At 33.4% G+C, this 15,655-nt stretch overlaps 1 protein-coding gene across 1 annotated transcript; it reads left to right on the forward strand.

The window, feature by feature from the left end:
- The first annotated feature begins 5,747 nt into the window (after nt 1–5,747).
- LOC111431218 (protein HLB1-like) lies at nt 5,748–14,496 on the forward strand. The gene is made up of 14 exons (XM_023067805.1): nt 5,748–6,454; nt 8,389–8,520; nt 9,338–9,407; nt 9,749–9,862; nt 10,247–10,330; nt 11,203–11,253; nt 11,434–11,463; nt 11,592–11,654; nt 11,755–11,820; nt 12,019–12,147; nt 12,292–12,327; nt 12,815–12,934; nt 13,049–13,237; nt 14,130–14,496. The coding sequence occupies exons 1-14, from the start codon at nt 5,910–5,912 to the stop codon at nt 14,238–14,240; spliced, it is 1,740 nt and encodes a 579-aa protein (XP_022923573.1). The 5' UTR covers nt 5,748–5,909; the 3' UTR covers nt 14,241–14,496.
- Nucleotides 14,497–15,655: the final 1,159 nt, after the last annotated feature.

Raw genomic sequence — 15,655 nt, forward strand, 5'->3', positions numbered from 1 at the left:
TATATATATATATATATATATATATATATATATATATATATATATATATATATATATATATTCTTACCCTATACTTAATTTATTTTATTTTACTAATTTTATAATTTTTTTAAAATAAATTTTAAAATATATATTTAAATTGAGCGGTAAATTCTAATTAAATGTTGGTAAATTCTAATTAAATGTTTGATAATTAATTGATAACATCTTTTTTATTAAAAATTTAAATAACTTAGTAAATTCATACCTCTTAATTTTAATAAATAAAAAATTAATTTTAAAGGATTAAATTTAAAATTTATTAAAATTACGAGACTAAATTTAAATATTTAAATGTAGAAGAACTAAAATGAAATTAAGCCCACAAATATTTATTATTTTTATTTTTGAAGTAAATGGTGGTGGTATTTATTTATTTATTATTTAACGTTAAAAATATTAATATTACTCGTTATTTTTAATTTAAATGTGCTTTTAACCTCTTGAACAGTTAAAAATAGGTGTCGTAATAAAGGTAGATTGTTTTATTTTTTTACGTTTGTATTATAATTTTTTCCTAAACAATATTAGTTTTTACCGTATTTTCTTATTCAATATTTACTAAGGTACGGTTCTAAGCCTCGAAAATCGAGTTCATTACATCTTCATTTCCAAGTAGCTAACCAGATTTACATTAATTGATATTCATAATACAGTATTTTTCAATGATTCATGTATTTTATCTTTTCGAGTTACCGTTTATAATACAGTACTTTCAATGATTCACATCATTTGTCTTTACATGTTAGTGAGACCTTTACAGCGAAACATACATTTAATTTATAGGGTTTAAAGAAGATCTTAAAGGTATGCATATCATAATTACAGTAAGACTTCTTTGGTAAGTAATTAAAATTATATTTTGTGTTCTTAAATTTGGTAGGAAATCTTTTTTTTTTTTTAATCGTCCAAGCTATCACTAATAGATATTGTCCGGTTTGATCCATTATGTATCGCCGTCAGACTCACAGTTTTAAAACGTGTCTACTAGAAAGTAGTTTTTCACACATTTATAAGAAATGTTTTGTTCGTCTCTCCAATAAGATCTCACACTTTAAAAAAAAATGTTTTCAAATCAGTAAAAATGCAATTTATTTTGTTAAATTAAAATATATAATTTTTTTTTTTTTTATAAATATATTATCAAACGCAGAACAATTTATTTAAATTGATATCCAATTTCGGAATTTGGTCCCAAATAAATATTTGAAAATATAAAATAAAATTTTATTTTTTTATAATATTTCTTTACGTGGATTGTTTAAATAAAAAAATGTTAAAAAATAAAAATTTGTATACAAAAGGTAATGATAAAAAAAAAATTATATATTTTAATGGTATTTAAAAGAAAATGTCTTATTAAATTAAAAAAATTATTAAGAAATAAAAAAAAAAAGATTTTGGAACGTTGGTTTGGGTGACTTTTTCTCGGGAAAGATAAGAACAAAAAGACTTAAATTACGTCCATTTTTTAAAATAATTAATTTACCTTATTTAAATATTATTAATTTGGTAGAAAAATCATTTTGGTGGATTAGAATTCCATGTAATGCATTTCATTATAATTACGACACTAGCCAATGAGAGCCTCACACGCGTTCATTGTCCAATCAAATGTTGACTTTCAATATTTTGACTAAATTCCATTCCCTGATCGAGTTCATTATCAAATATGATCTGAATAATCTCTCCGAGCTAGTTAACGGCAATTGACATATACTTCTTTTACAATCGTACATTCAAATTTACGCACAAAAAACATACTTCTCGACCAAAATATCAATTTCAAACGAACAATATATTATATATAGTAAGTAAGTACGTGTCTATATATATATATATATATATATATATTAGAAAATGCTAAATGTTTTTACCGTGGATGAAAAACGTTAGTGTCTCGTTAAAAAATACCTATAAATTTTCAAAACTTTCGTTAATATCCTCCAAACTAAAAAAAACCATTAGTATCTAGTTAAAAAAAATACTATTCACTTAAAAATAATCTTACTGTTACTCTATTAACGGGAATTTACCTCCCGTCATCTCCCTTTCTCAATCTATCATACTTTTCTCTATCTTTCTCGATACCATTTTGTTATTATTTTTTCGATTCTAAAGCTCTCTTCATTCGAGCATGCTCAAACGTAAATATAAGAACTATTTTGGTGCTAGCGATAAATATATATATATATTTTCAATTATAGTATTAATCTTGAAATTTCATGGGAGTTTTGAAATGAGATAATAATATTTTAATTTTATATTTTTACGTTCATAAATTAACGGTAACTTTTTTTGAATGTTTTTAAGCAGAGTAACTCTGAACCTTGTCGGCCAAAACGACATAATTTTGTCTCTGTCCGATGCATCCGACGTGTAAAAACTCTGACCGTCGGATGGATATGGACAAACTGACATGGTGAAATGGACCATGGGACCACGTGGCATTCACTTTTATTTTTCATTTAATATGAAAAATTAATAATAAAAATAAAACCCTCACACTATTCCGAAGAAGCTTCGAGAGGCGGCTTAGGGCTACACGTCTGAAATGTCCACGCCACGTGGCAATTGAGAAGTCTAGTCATCAAATTGAATTAAAACCACTAATCCAATTAGAATAAGGAAACGTGATTTTGTGTTGTTTGTAGGGATAAGAACAAAACTCCAATGAAAATTAAAAAAGGGGTTCGTAACGTAATCCAATACGTTCGAGAAAAAAATAGAATTCCCGAAACGTGTTCGAATCATATTGTCAGTTCAAGCATAGTTTAACGTATCATTAATTATCATTTCAAACGTCGACGATTCAATCTCTTACTACTTATCAAAAAAACGTGCTCAAATGGTTAGTTTGAGTATAGCTCAATAGATCATTAATTACCATTTCACAGGTTGATACGATAGCCTTCTACATGTTGTTACTTATAAAAAGAAACGTTTGTTGCCGACGATTCAATCTCCTACTCTGTAATTAGTGAGCTAAAAAAATGTTTTTTAAGGTATCGAAGGGAATTCTAACCATGTTTTTTTTTACGTGGGTTAAAAAAACTATTTAAAAACAATTAATTAAATTATCAAACATTAAAAAATTAAATCAATATCACATTAAATTAGTTTTCATTGTCGGTACGAACACAGCTCAACTCGAAAAAATTAATTTTTTTTTATACCAAACATAAAATGAGAGAGAAAATAATCTTATCCAAATTATCCAAATAAGCTAAAGGTGATAATTTTATGACCTAAAATGTCCCACGTATCCTTATCTATAAAGTTTCAAGCACCATTATTTCATGATAAATTGGAGTTAAAAGAAATTATTTATTTATTTTATTTTTTTAAAAAAAGCTGGTTTCTCCGTCACGTCATTGCTATATATGTAAAAATAAATTAAAAAGAAAATTAAAATCACATATGCTATATTATATATTTAATAATTAAAATCAATTATATATTTTTTTCTCCTTCACGTTTAAATTTGTTTAAAAAAGTTTTAAAATTTTGAAATAAACTAATAACAAATTCCATTTACAAGGTGGAACAAAATGCGAGTAGAACAAAACAGAACCCAAAATAAGTCAGAAGAGGAAAAAATCTGAAGGTTGGAATCTATGGGAGCTTTAACTACACGGGTTGAAGGTTGGAACAAAATGCGAGTAAAACAAAACAGAAGCCAAATCAAGCAGGAAAAGGAAAAGGAAAAGATCTGAAGGTTGGAATCTATGCCAGTAAAACTACAACTGTTAAAGGTTGGAACAAAATGGAGATAAAACAAAACACACGCCAAAATAAGCAGGAAGAGGAAAAAACTGTGAAGGAAAGGGGAATAGATACCGACCTTAATGCTAGATTCATGTAGAAGTCGAATAGATACTGACCTTAATGCTAGATTCATGTAGAAGGGGAATAGGTTGAGGTAAAACCCAACAAATTTCAAATCTGTCTCCTTAACCACTCGGACATATCGAAGTCAATAGATAAATTCATATAGAAATTCTACGCTATTGTGGTAAAAAGTGAGTAACGAAAAAACGTTGATGGTAGGGTTCAAACTTGTGTGGGTAAATTTCAAGTTTGTCTCTTTAACTACTCGAACATACCAACCTTAATGTTTTAATAAAATGTCAGAGTCAATAGATAGATTCACGTAGAAGTGGAATAGTTATTTAAATTTATTAACCGTTAGTGCATTCTAAGTTATTACAGTAAAAAAGGAGAATATAAAAAATGTTTTAATATTTTAGAGAAATGTCAACTTTAATATTTAGTGAAATGTCGACCCCTCGAACATATCGACCCTAATGTTCTAAAGAAATGTCGAATTCAACAGATTTCTAGTATATAGTTTTTATATTGTGACAATAGACGAGAAATTGAAAATTAAACATATTATCGCGAGAAATGTTCAAATTTGATGATCTTGACTTGTACGACCAGTGTCCAACGCCCAAAAAATGGTTGCAATTTAGAAACCTTAGTTGGGTTGTTCAAAGTATCCGTGAAAAAAACATAGTTACGGTCAATATTTTCCAACATTACTGTAACGCCCCAGATCCACCTCTAGCAGATATTGTTCTCTTTGGGCTTTCCCTTTCGGGCTTCCTCTCAAGGCTTTAAAACGCGTCCAGATCCACCGCTAGCAAATATTGTCCTCTTGTCCTCTTTGGGCTTTCCCTTTTCGGGCTTCCCCAGATCCACTGCTAGCAGATATTGTCCTCTTGCCCCAGATCCACCGCTAGCAGATATTGTCCTCTTTGGGTTTTCCCTTTCATTAACAGATATTGTTCTCTTTTGGGCTTTCCTTTTCACCGCTGGCAGATATTGTTCTCTTTGAGCTTTCCCTTTCGGGCTTCCCCTCAAGGCTTTAAAACGTGTCCAGATCTAGGACGGGTTCCCCTCAAGGCTTTAAAACGCGTCCAGATCCAGAACAGCTTCCCCTCAAGGCTTTAAAACGCTTCCAAATCCATGACAGCTTCCTCTCAAGGCTTTAAAACACATCCAGATCCAATACAGCTTCCCCTCAAGGCTTTAAAACGTGTCTACTAGGGAAAGGTTTCCACATCTTTAGGTGGTTTGTTCTCTTCCCCAACCAATGTGGGACATCACAATTGCCTTAAGGAATGTTCACCAAATACATGAAATGTAAAAGACCAAAATCCATCTCAACTTGATATATTTATAGAAAGTCTCTTCTTGAAAATATATTTATATTTATATTAAGTGGGATAGAGACCGGGACGAGAACATAATCTCGTTCCCAACCCTAATTATCGGAGAAATTTCTCTCCACTTCCTCCTCCATTCTCCGTCTAAATGGAAAATTCCCGCCTTGGTCAAATGGACATCTCTAACCACGATCCCGAGTCCTTTTGAGCGATGAGCATATGACTAAGGTAAAAGAGGATAAATTAGTCTCGGTTAAATGGGCATCTCTAATACAATCCCAAGTCCTTTTGAGCTACGAGCATATGAGTAGGGTAAAGAAAAATAAATTATTTGAAGAATCTATCACAATGTGACTGACCGTTTTGTATCTTTGGATATACGAGAAATGAACCATAAAAATAAATTTTATATCATAGGATTACTATGTTCCAAATCTTCATCAACCAATCATATAATATAGAGATTAAATTGATGATTCAAAGTTAAAAATGTTTCCAATTTAATTTGAGATGAAATTGATAATCTAACACGAGGCAAAATTTGGGATTTAGTTACCTAAGCTACTTGTGTCACTCGTTCATGGCGGAGTAATTCGGCATTTTCTCTTTGGACTTTCAGTTTCGTTCTTGACGGATCTTCAATCTGCTGGTTTTCCGGAACCTCGCTTCAATCCTGCCCTTCCTGTTCGACACTTCACCATGTCGCCGACTCCCGAGGAACCCAATAATTTGCAGAACGGAATCGAAATCGAACCACACATTTCGGTAGAATCAAATCAAATTGGTGAATCCAAATCAGAGCCGGAATCCACAGCAGATGTAGTTCCCACAGCTGAATTACAACAAGAACGCGAATTGGAATCAGTTAATGGAGTAGAAGACTTGGAGCCTCAATCGGAGCTGGTAATTCCCACAGCTGAATTACAACAAGAACGCGAATCGGAATCAGTCAATGGAGTAGCAGACTCGGAGCTTCAATCGGAGCTGGATTCTCCAAGGAAACAGTTATCGGAGTCCATCCAATTACAGGTAGCGACGGATGTTGCAGATCCGAGGTTTGAAGAGCCTAAAGGAACCTCGATCTCATCCAACGGCACTGAGAACTCGCAACCTGCGCTGCGTAAAGATGAAGGAAGCCGAACATTTACAATGAGAGAGTTGCTGAATGGATTGAAAGTTGAAGATGGTAACGACAGCCTTAACGAATCTGAAGGCGAGAAGCCGGAGGCGAACTCCGGTTACAGGTTTGCAATCTTGCTTTGATTACTTGGGGATACTGAATATGGCTGATTGGTGATTGAATGCTTGATAATAATGCAGTATAATCTTCAATTATTTGAAATTGAATGCTCAATGCTCAACCTGATTTTTTCATCAAGTGATTACTTCTGTTAGAGGGAGAGAGATGTTGCGACGGTTCTCTCAAGCTTGAATACCTATTTTTCTATTAAAAAATGTTATGGCCTTATGGGGTAGTTTCTTTCAAGGAAAACTATTTTAGGCATCAAAATCAAATGACTCCCATTTGAACAAGTCAATTTCTGAAAGTCAAAGTCGATCAAAAGTTTCCAACGAGCTCGCTTGTTGGCGCCTGCAAGATTTCTCTTGAGCCGACACTCCCAAACTGTCTAGAGCATTTGTTTTCCTTGAAGGGGTCCGTCTTTGTTTTTCTTGCTAGAAGGGTAAGATACACTGATGGCTTTGAACGATTGATTGCTGTGGGGAACTATTCATCGTATTTTGATGTTCTAAGGCTCCATTTGCTGTACTCTCCACCACCTGTCCCAATTTCTAATTTTGTTAGGAATGCCTGTCTAGGTTCTGAAATCAAATATAATGGCTTCTCTACTAGGCTTTTTGTCTTGCATGTTAGCAAACCCGAAGGACCCTATCCAATTCTATAGGACTGAACTCGTGTGTATAGTCTGGCTGTTCACATTCACCATTCAGTTCGCCCCATATATTTGTTAAATCTGAAAGTTGCTTCAAACTGACCCAATCCGACCCATGAATAGACTTATTTCTTTCCTGGAATACATTATCCTAAAACGTGATATGCTCCCATAAAACTTTTTTCTTATGGTTTGGATATATATTCTTTTAGTGGTGAGACAGGCATGATCCTCTGGTCTATTGAAATGAATGCTTTCCATAGGAAGTTCGGTTGGAAACAAGTTTTATTGTTGTTATTATTTTTGCTTTCGTTTTCCAACTCTGTCTCCGTCGCTCTCATATGTTGCTCAATATCTTGAAACTGGCTTTACCTTTAATTTCATTTCCTCTGTCGCTAAGAAATTGGATTCTGTGACTTCAAATTTTGGTGATTCCATTTGTACCCAGATAGGCCTTCATTTTATTTTTGGATAAGATAAAATAGGCTTTTATAAGGTGGTAGGAAACTGTAGTTTCGTTTCGATTTTAAAGATTTCTGATCAAATTGGATTATATGGCTAATTTTCCAATTGCACTTTGCCCATTAACCCCTTAGGTATTAACTTAACAAAAATCCCAATTAGGCTTTTGAGATTGTTCATTTTGGTAGGAAAGAGTTTTAATTTTGTTCTTGTTTCACGTACTTTGGATCAACCTTGAAATCGGTTTACTGCTCGATTCTTCTTAATTTCTACACTGAACGTGCTTGGTTTGACGAGGTACTTGGAACCTACCCTCTCTTGAGAATCCTAACTCAAGCCTAAAACCATCTAAACAATTCTTTGACTTCCTTCTTTCCCCCTCCGTCTACTCAAAACCAAATACCATAACTACCTCCCTAACTAATCACCAATATACCCTTAATATCTCAACAATACCTTAATAGCATTCCTATCGCAATCTTGGTTTCTTAACACCATCCTTTTCTCGCAATAATAGCGTATCTTTTACATTTTCTCTTTATTCCATCATCAGCCTGTAGCTTCACTTCTAGGTGCTCTATAACTCATTTTTGGTATGAATCAATACATTTATGGATACTCCTGTCCGTTTCATTTTGCAATCTAATCTATTTGTTTTTTTTTTCATTCTTTCCATTTGATTTTGGTGTGAATTTGAAAAGGCTCACTATTTTTAGTGGAGTGTTTAATTGCTATTCATAACAATAATGCTGTTATCAAATTTTGTCTCAATAGCTATATTCTTTCTTTACTTTTTTGCTTTGCTTTACTGTATGAATTTGCAGTCTTAATCAAGATAGTCCACATCAGCCTTATTCTGAACAGAGCAGAGCTGCCATGGAGTTGATCAACAGTGTTACAGGTGTTGATGAAGAGGGCCGTTCTCGCCAAAGGATTCTCACATTTGCTGCTAGGAGGTATCATCACTATACTTTTTGTACCTTGTAGTTGTCCATCAACTACATCTCTTAATACTTCTGGTGACCTAGACTTGAATTCCTATTGAAATAAGAGCCCAGTTGTACTTCCCCTTTTCTTCCAATAGGAGCTTGTGTTTAATTTCTAATTGTGTCATGGGATTTTCACTACAACCAAAAAAATAATAATAATAAATAAATAAATAAATAATAACTAAACTCTTGCATACATGATGGTTAGTAAAGAATACAATATATAATACCATATATATACATATTTATATCTATATTAATAATCATGGGTATTTTTATTACTTTTTATGCAAAACAGTAATGGATTAACTGATTTTTATAACATTTAGAGTTGAGAAACTTATTATAGAATATTTACATTCCAGTTAGGTGGCCACATAATAGCACCCAGCTTACCCTATTACCGTTTTCGAAAGGGGCATGCCTAAGTGCAAAGCACATATGGCATAGGTGAGATGAAAGGCAATCACCTCAAAATATCTTGGGATGTCTGCTTGGAGATAATTGTAGGAGGGTAGATCTCACTAGGGCTCGCATTTTTTCCCCTTGAATTGTGCTTAATGTTGGCAGGGTTATCAATAGACCTTTTGGAAAATATGAAAAGTTGAAAATAAAAGAAAGATCAAGTACTAATTTTTGCCTTTGTTCATGATAGTATTGATAAAGTCTATTGTATATTTATTTCTTATCAGGAACAGAGAATCCATTTCTTTCTTAAAAAATATTTGCACTCCTTCAGAAACTCTCTGTTTCTAAGCATCTATTTTCCATTTAAATATTGCAGGTATGCGAGTGCAATTGAGAGAAATGGTCAAGATTATGATGCTCTATACAATTGGGCTTTGGTCCTCCAGGTCTGAGACTTTATATATTTTATTTTGGAAACTGGTTTTTTTATTCCCTTCTATTTCTTGATCAATAAGGTTGGATGGCAGGGAGAGATTATTGACGAGTCATTAAAAGAATTTCAACTCAATTGAATTTATGTGTTTGAAAATATATCACAACTTAGCTGAGACCTTCCAGTACATAGTGTCAATATTTTATGTAACATGGATATAAAATGAAATGAAACATTTAGTTTTCTTCGCATAGAGAAGTAAAATTTCGTTATAACAATACACTACAAAATGTACTGATATTTCATTCTGTTATAAGCAATATCACAATAAACAAAATTAATCGGGTGTTGCAGGAGAGTGCAGACAATGTTAGTCCAGATTCCACTTCACCTTCTAAAGATGCGTTGCTTGAAGAGGCTTGTAAAAAGTACGATGAGGCTACCCGTCTTTGCCCAACACTTCATGATGTATGTAAAAGAAAAACCTTTTTACACTTATGTTACTCAGGATGCTGTTGCCAAAAATGTGACTGATCGAAAGAAAAAAGGAAAAGATCTACAAACTTTGTAGAGCGACTAATATTGAATCTGCCAGAAATGAACGTATTCAGATTAGTTATTTTGTTGTTCTTTTTTCAAGACTGATCAAAATGAGTTTTTCTTGGGCTCATTTTTCACATTAGTAATTATGTATTCTTGCTTAGGTTTTGATAAACCATGGCTCAAAGTAGGCCTTCTTTTATTCTTGATACTGGCAGAGTTAGAAAATATTTGTATGCATTTTTCACATGACCTGCAAAATTTATCGTTAGTGCTGTCTTAATGATTTTATGTATTTGGATTGCACCCCAGGCTTTTTATAATTGGGCTATTGCAATCTCTGATCGTGCCAAAATGCGTGGTCGTACAAAGGAGGCTGAAGAACTGTGGAAGCAGGTTTATACTTCCATCCCTTGTGGTTTTTTGTCATTACGTGTTTGGAAAAAAAAAAAAAAAAAAAAACTTCCACCCCTAACGTATGTATATCGTTTGTTATTCGGGAATGTCCATGACTGGAATGAATGGGCACCATCTTTTCTGGGTTATATATCAACACTTTTCTCCGGGAATCAAAAGGATTTAAAATTCGACTATTTACTGTGCTAATGTGATTGTGTGATTCAATGGACACTCTAGGCCTTCTCCATTTTGTGTTATTTTCTTTTTTTGGTGAAATGTTTTTTTTAGCGAATATTCTTTTGTTCCTTAATTTTATATCATCACTTTTATGACTTGGCGAAGGCATCAGTAGACTCCTTTATACGTTGAAAGTTCGGATCCCTGCTGAAACACTAAAAAGATTTTAAAACAAAAGGAATTTTCCTTTTCTTTCAAAATAATCATTTAGGCTGTCAATTGTTTAAAAGGTCTAATTATACTTCATTATCAACTCTGTGCTGAAAATTTTGAAACGTCGGTAAAACCAAAAATACAGGTGCTTCCTTTATATTAGAATGATGATGTTGGCGATAATGGAGGGACTGAATGGAACTTGTTAAAGTCCATCCTAAAAATTGTTCATACATAATCTGGACATGAACAACATATTTCAGACTAAAAAACTGTAGAAAAGAAAAATGAAAAAAGGAAAAAGAACTGCTTGTTTTCTGTACCTACTTTTTTGTTTCCACTTCTAATATTCTTATTGATCTAATTTACAGTAATCATTTTCTTCTTTTCTTCATCCCCCTCTTTTGTAATTTCATTCCTTCCAAAAAAGAAAAACCTCATTATTTACGAACTAATCATTCCAATATTCTATCTTTCAGGCTACCAAAAATTATGAAAAAGCTGTCCAACTCAACTGGAATAGTCCCCAGGTACATCTCAAGAAATTGCTAGAAAACCCCTTTGTGCTTTAATTTTTCTTTGGGACTTTCTTCTTCAATGTGTTCTTTTTTGTGAAATTGATTCTATTATAAGCCTCTATAACCTCAAATGAAGCGTTTGAATTTGCTTTTTGCTAATACCTTAAGGTTAACTCTTTTGGTCAATTTCAGGCACTAAATAATTGGGGGCTTGCTCTACAGGTACTTATGTTTTTCACATTAGATTGATCTTCGTTTTGAAAGAGTCTCATTTTCTCACCTCCACGGATGAAACCACAAATATTATGTGTACAAAATTTCTTTTTATAGAACATCATGATCCATTTCAGGAACTCAGTGCGATTGTGCCAGCACGAGAAAAGCAGACAATTGTAAAAACAGCTATCAGTAAGGTAACACTATTATTTGAAACATTTAAATACTAAATAATTGCAGCATTTTGCTTAAAACTTACGGTTCCATTCTATGCCTTGATTGCTTCTTCCATTGCAGTTCCGTGCTGCTATACAGTTGCAATTTGATTTTCATCGAGCAATCTACAACCTTGGTACTGTTCTGGTGAGTCTTTTACCTGCCGCATGTGAGGAAATTACATGACCTTACATCTGTTTAATGCGCCACATTTAGAATAAGTTCATCAACTTGTGTTGTAGCTATATTTAAGAGCTTCTTAAGTTCTGTGGAAGACTTAAGTCTTGATTACAGATCAGATAATATAAATTTGCTCAAATCTTAACTCATTTCTGGCATCTATAGTATGGACTAGCTGAGGACACATTGCGGACTGGTGGCACAGGAACTGTTAAGGATGTTTCCCCTAATGAGTTGTACAGCCAATCTGCAATTTATATTGCAGCTGCGCATGCTCTAAAACCAAGTTACTCTGTAAGCCCAGTCTTTTGTTTCGAATAATTTCCATGTTGTTGGGCCTGTTGTAATAACCGTTCTTCCATCTCTTCTTTTCTTAATATACAATTTTATTCTTCACATACAAGCTTCATTTAAAATTTTGATGTTTGTTTTTAATAGGTTTACAGCAGTGCCTTGCGGTTGGTTCGTTCAATGGTTAGTTCTTCTCAAATAATGTGCATCACCATTGTCCACGTCTTTTTTTCTATTATTTGTTCAATATAAACCAGTCAGTTATCTGTATTGTTTTTATGGTTTAGTTTAATATGCGTTGTCTTGGTCTTTTAATGGGAAGATGCGAAAGATCTGTACAAAGTTCATAAATAAATGAAGCTGTCAATTTCATAATTGATTCCATATTAAGCCTATAATGTGATCAACAGTTGGGGCATGCATGGTTTTAAGTTTCATGTTTTACTTTATCAATGAAGACTACTTTAACAGTTAAAATGCAGGGCATGATATGTCATGTTCAAGCATTTTACTATATTTTTGAAGTTTCCAAGAAATCTGTACCTTGTAAATTCGGACTCATCTTATATTCAGATGCACGTGTGCTTTTGAAATGACTTTTCAGTGAAATCCCTTGATCTGGAAATATATTTTGGTGCAATGAACTTAATGGAACTCGACTTTTTGACAGCTGCCGTTACCCTATCTAAAAGTTGGATACCTGACTGCACCTCCGGTGGGGAGACCATTTGCTCCTCACGGTGATTGGAAACGTTCACAATTTTTTCTAAATCATGATGTATTGCAAAAGGTACAATTTATTAATCTATTTTCTTCTTTTTATCAGTTAACCATGTAAGATAAGTGCTTTTATGTGATTTGGTTGAAACTGATATTAAACTACCCATGGCCCATCATCTTTCAGCTTAACATAGGCGGGGAACAAACACAAACATCCCCTACTCTTTTAGGAAGATCTGGAAGTACCTTGAATGGCGACAGGACAATGAAAGTAGAAATTCCAGATATTGTCTCTGTTTCAGCCTGTGCAGATCTAACTTTACCACCCGGTGCCGGGCTCTGCATCGACACAATCCATGGACAAATTTTCTTGGTGAGTATATTCTAGTGGCATTTGCATAAAAAATTTGATTGATAGTATAAAATTACAAAAGTGTGGAAAATCCCTAATGCATTGGAGTTACTGTTGTTGGGAGAGAGTCCTACATTGGCTAATTAAGAAAATGATCATGGGTTTATAAGTAAGGAATACATCTCCATTGGTATGAGGCCTTTTGAGGAAACCAAAAGCAAAGCCATGAGAGCTAGTACTTAAAGTGGACAATATCATACCATTGTAAAGACTCGTTATTCCTAACATGGTATCAGAGCAATGTCCTTAACTTAGTCATGTCAATAGAATCCTCAAATATCGAAGAAAGTAGTTGGGACCTCAAAAGTGTAGTCAAAAGTGACTCAAGTGTCGAACAAATAGTGTACTTTGTTCGAGGGCTCCAGAGAAAGGAGTCGAGATTCAATTAAGGAGAGGCTGTTCGAGGGCTCCATAGGCCTCAAGGGAGGCTCTATAGTGTAATTTGTTCGAGGAGAGGATTGTTGAGATTGTTGGAAGGGAGTCCCACGTTGGCTAAGGGAATGATCATGAGTCTATGAGTAAGGAATACATCTCCATTGGTTTGAGGCCTTTTGGAGAAACCAAAACAAAAGCCATGAGAGCTAATGCTCAAAGTGGACAATATCATACCAATGTGGAGATCCGTAGTTCCTAACAGATCATTCAACCCATCCGCTTTTACCAAATCTGAAAGATTATCATGTCTGATGTGTTCGTGTAACTACTATTAGAGTGGAGTGCACTGTTCACGTGGATATTCCCACAGTTACAGCTTTCATTGTACCACATCCTTTGTTTGAGGGACCACAATGCATGCACTAGTTTGTCCCGTAATTATCAACTTGTATGCACGATCACCTTGTTAATTCTGCAGGTTGCTGACTCGTGGGACGCGCTCGATGGATGGCTTGATGCAATTAGATTAGTTTACACGATCTATGCCCGAGGGAAGAACGAGGTTTTAGCTGGCATCATAGCAGGTTGATCATTACCAAGTACGCAAAAATGTTTCAGTGATATTATCTTGATGTCTATATGATGTTTATTCACATTAGATTGAGTACTCATTTCCATAGATTGAAACACAAAATTTTGGGTTGCTTTCCAGTGCTTAGAACATGTTTCTCTTGTCAGATCCCCTTTTCAGTGTATAATAATCTATGTACATGTCGCTTGTTAACAGCACGCACAAGTGGGTACCGTTTTGGACCCTTGAGGTATTTTCATTGTATTTTTATATATATTTGTGAATGTCTCGGTCAGCTTCGTGCACCTATTATGTTCGGTTGTCGAAGAAATTTATAAGATATTAAATCTTAGGTAGGAGGTCACCATGACTTGAACCCGTTCCATTCAGGTCAAAAAATTATTGTATTTGAAAGTTTAATGTTGGAAGATTGAGAAGTTAAAAAGAGAGACGTTTCTGATTGGTTGCATAGGAGGGCTTTGGTTTTGGGAGTACGCAGGCCATTTATTTCACTTCCCTAAATTCGAGCATATTTCAGCACATAAAGATATTGATTACCATATTAATGATTCGATCTTCTGTTCTGTTCTTACAATTATTGAACAATTATTAAATTTTTTAACAAAAATGTTGTACTTTATAAATATTTATTTTAATCGTGAAACTTTCAAATTTGTTTCATTTTGGTTCATCAACGTTGGACGTTTCTTTTTTAGTCCCTGTATTTTAGAAAACTAATCATTTTAAACTATATAGTTTTGAAAATTTTAAAATATTTAATTGGAGGTTTAAATTTTCGTACCTTACTTATCTTATGGGGATGTTATTAGGAAAAAAAGGACAAAAATAAATTAAACCTAAGAATAATCTCGAGATCTAAAATTTACATTTTAGAAGTGTTCACGAGCCAAAGAAAAAGAATAAACCTAAGAGGTTAGAGACGAAAGATGTAATGTAAAATGATATTTAAAATTCTAAAACCAAAAGAGTGAATATCGAAATAACCGATTTAAATATTACTTCGGTCCAAATACTTTTGATCTTTACTCATTTTGGTATCTGTACTTTAAAATGTAAACATAAATTTTTATCTATGCATCGAAACCCGCAAGTACAAATTTATGACTACGTTTTAAGAAATTAGTAAACGAAGTGGAGTGCTTAACTAAAACTCCAACGCTCCTCTTGCCAAGTCACTTTCAAACACGTTTTCGATACCGACATCCATTGATTTTGCAACTTCTAATATCTCGAGCGGTAAACGAAAGGGCATACTAGACCCAGAGCTTAAGACTCTATAAGAGATATTACAAAATACAGAAATCAAAATGAACCAAATAAGAAAATATAGAAACCAAACCTAAAACAACCTTAAAAGTTGTCTAAAATGATATTACGAACAAAATTTGAAAGTATAGGGACCAAAAGGATGT

This window comes from Cucurbita moschata, unplaced genomic scaffold (assembly GCF_002738365.1).
Source record: "Cucurbita moschata cultivar Rifu unplaced genomic scaffold, Cmos_1.0 Cmo_Scf00035, whole genome shotgun sequence".
NCBI classification, from domain to species: Eukaryota; Viridiplantae; Streptophyta; class Magnoliopsida; order Cucurbitales; family Cucurbitaceae; genus Cucurbita; species Cucurbita moschata.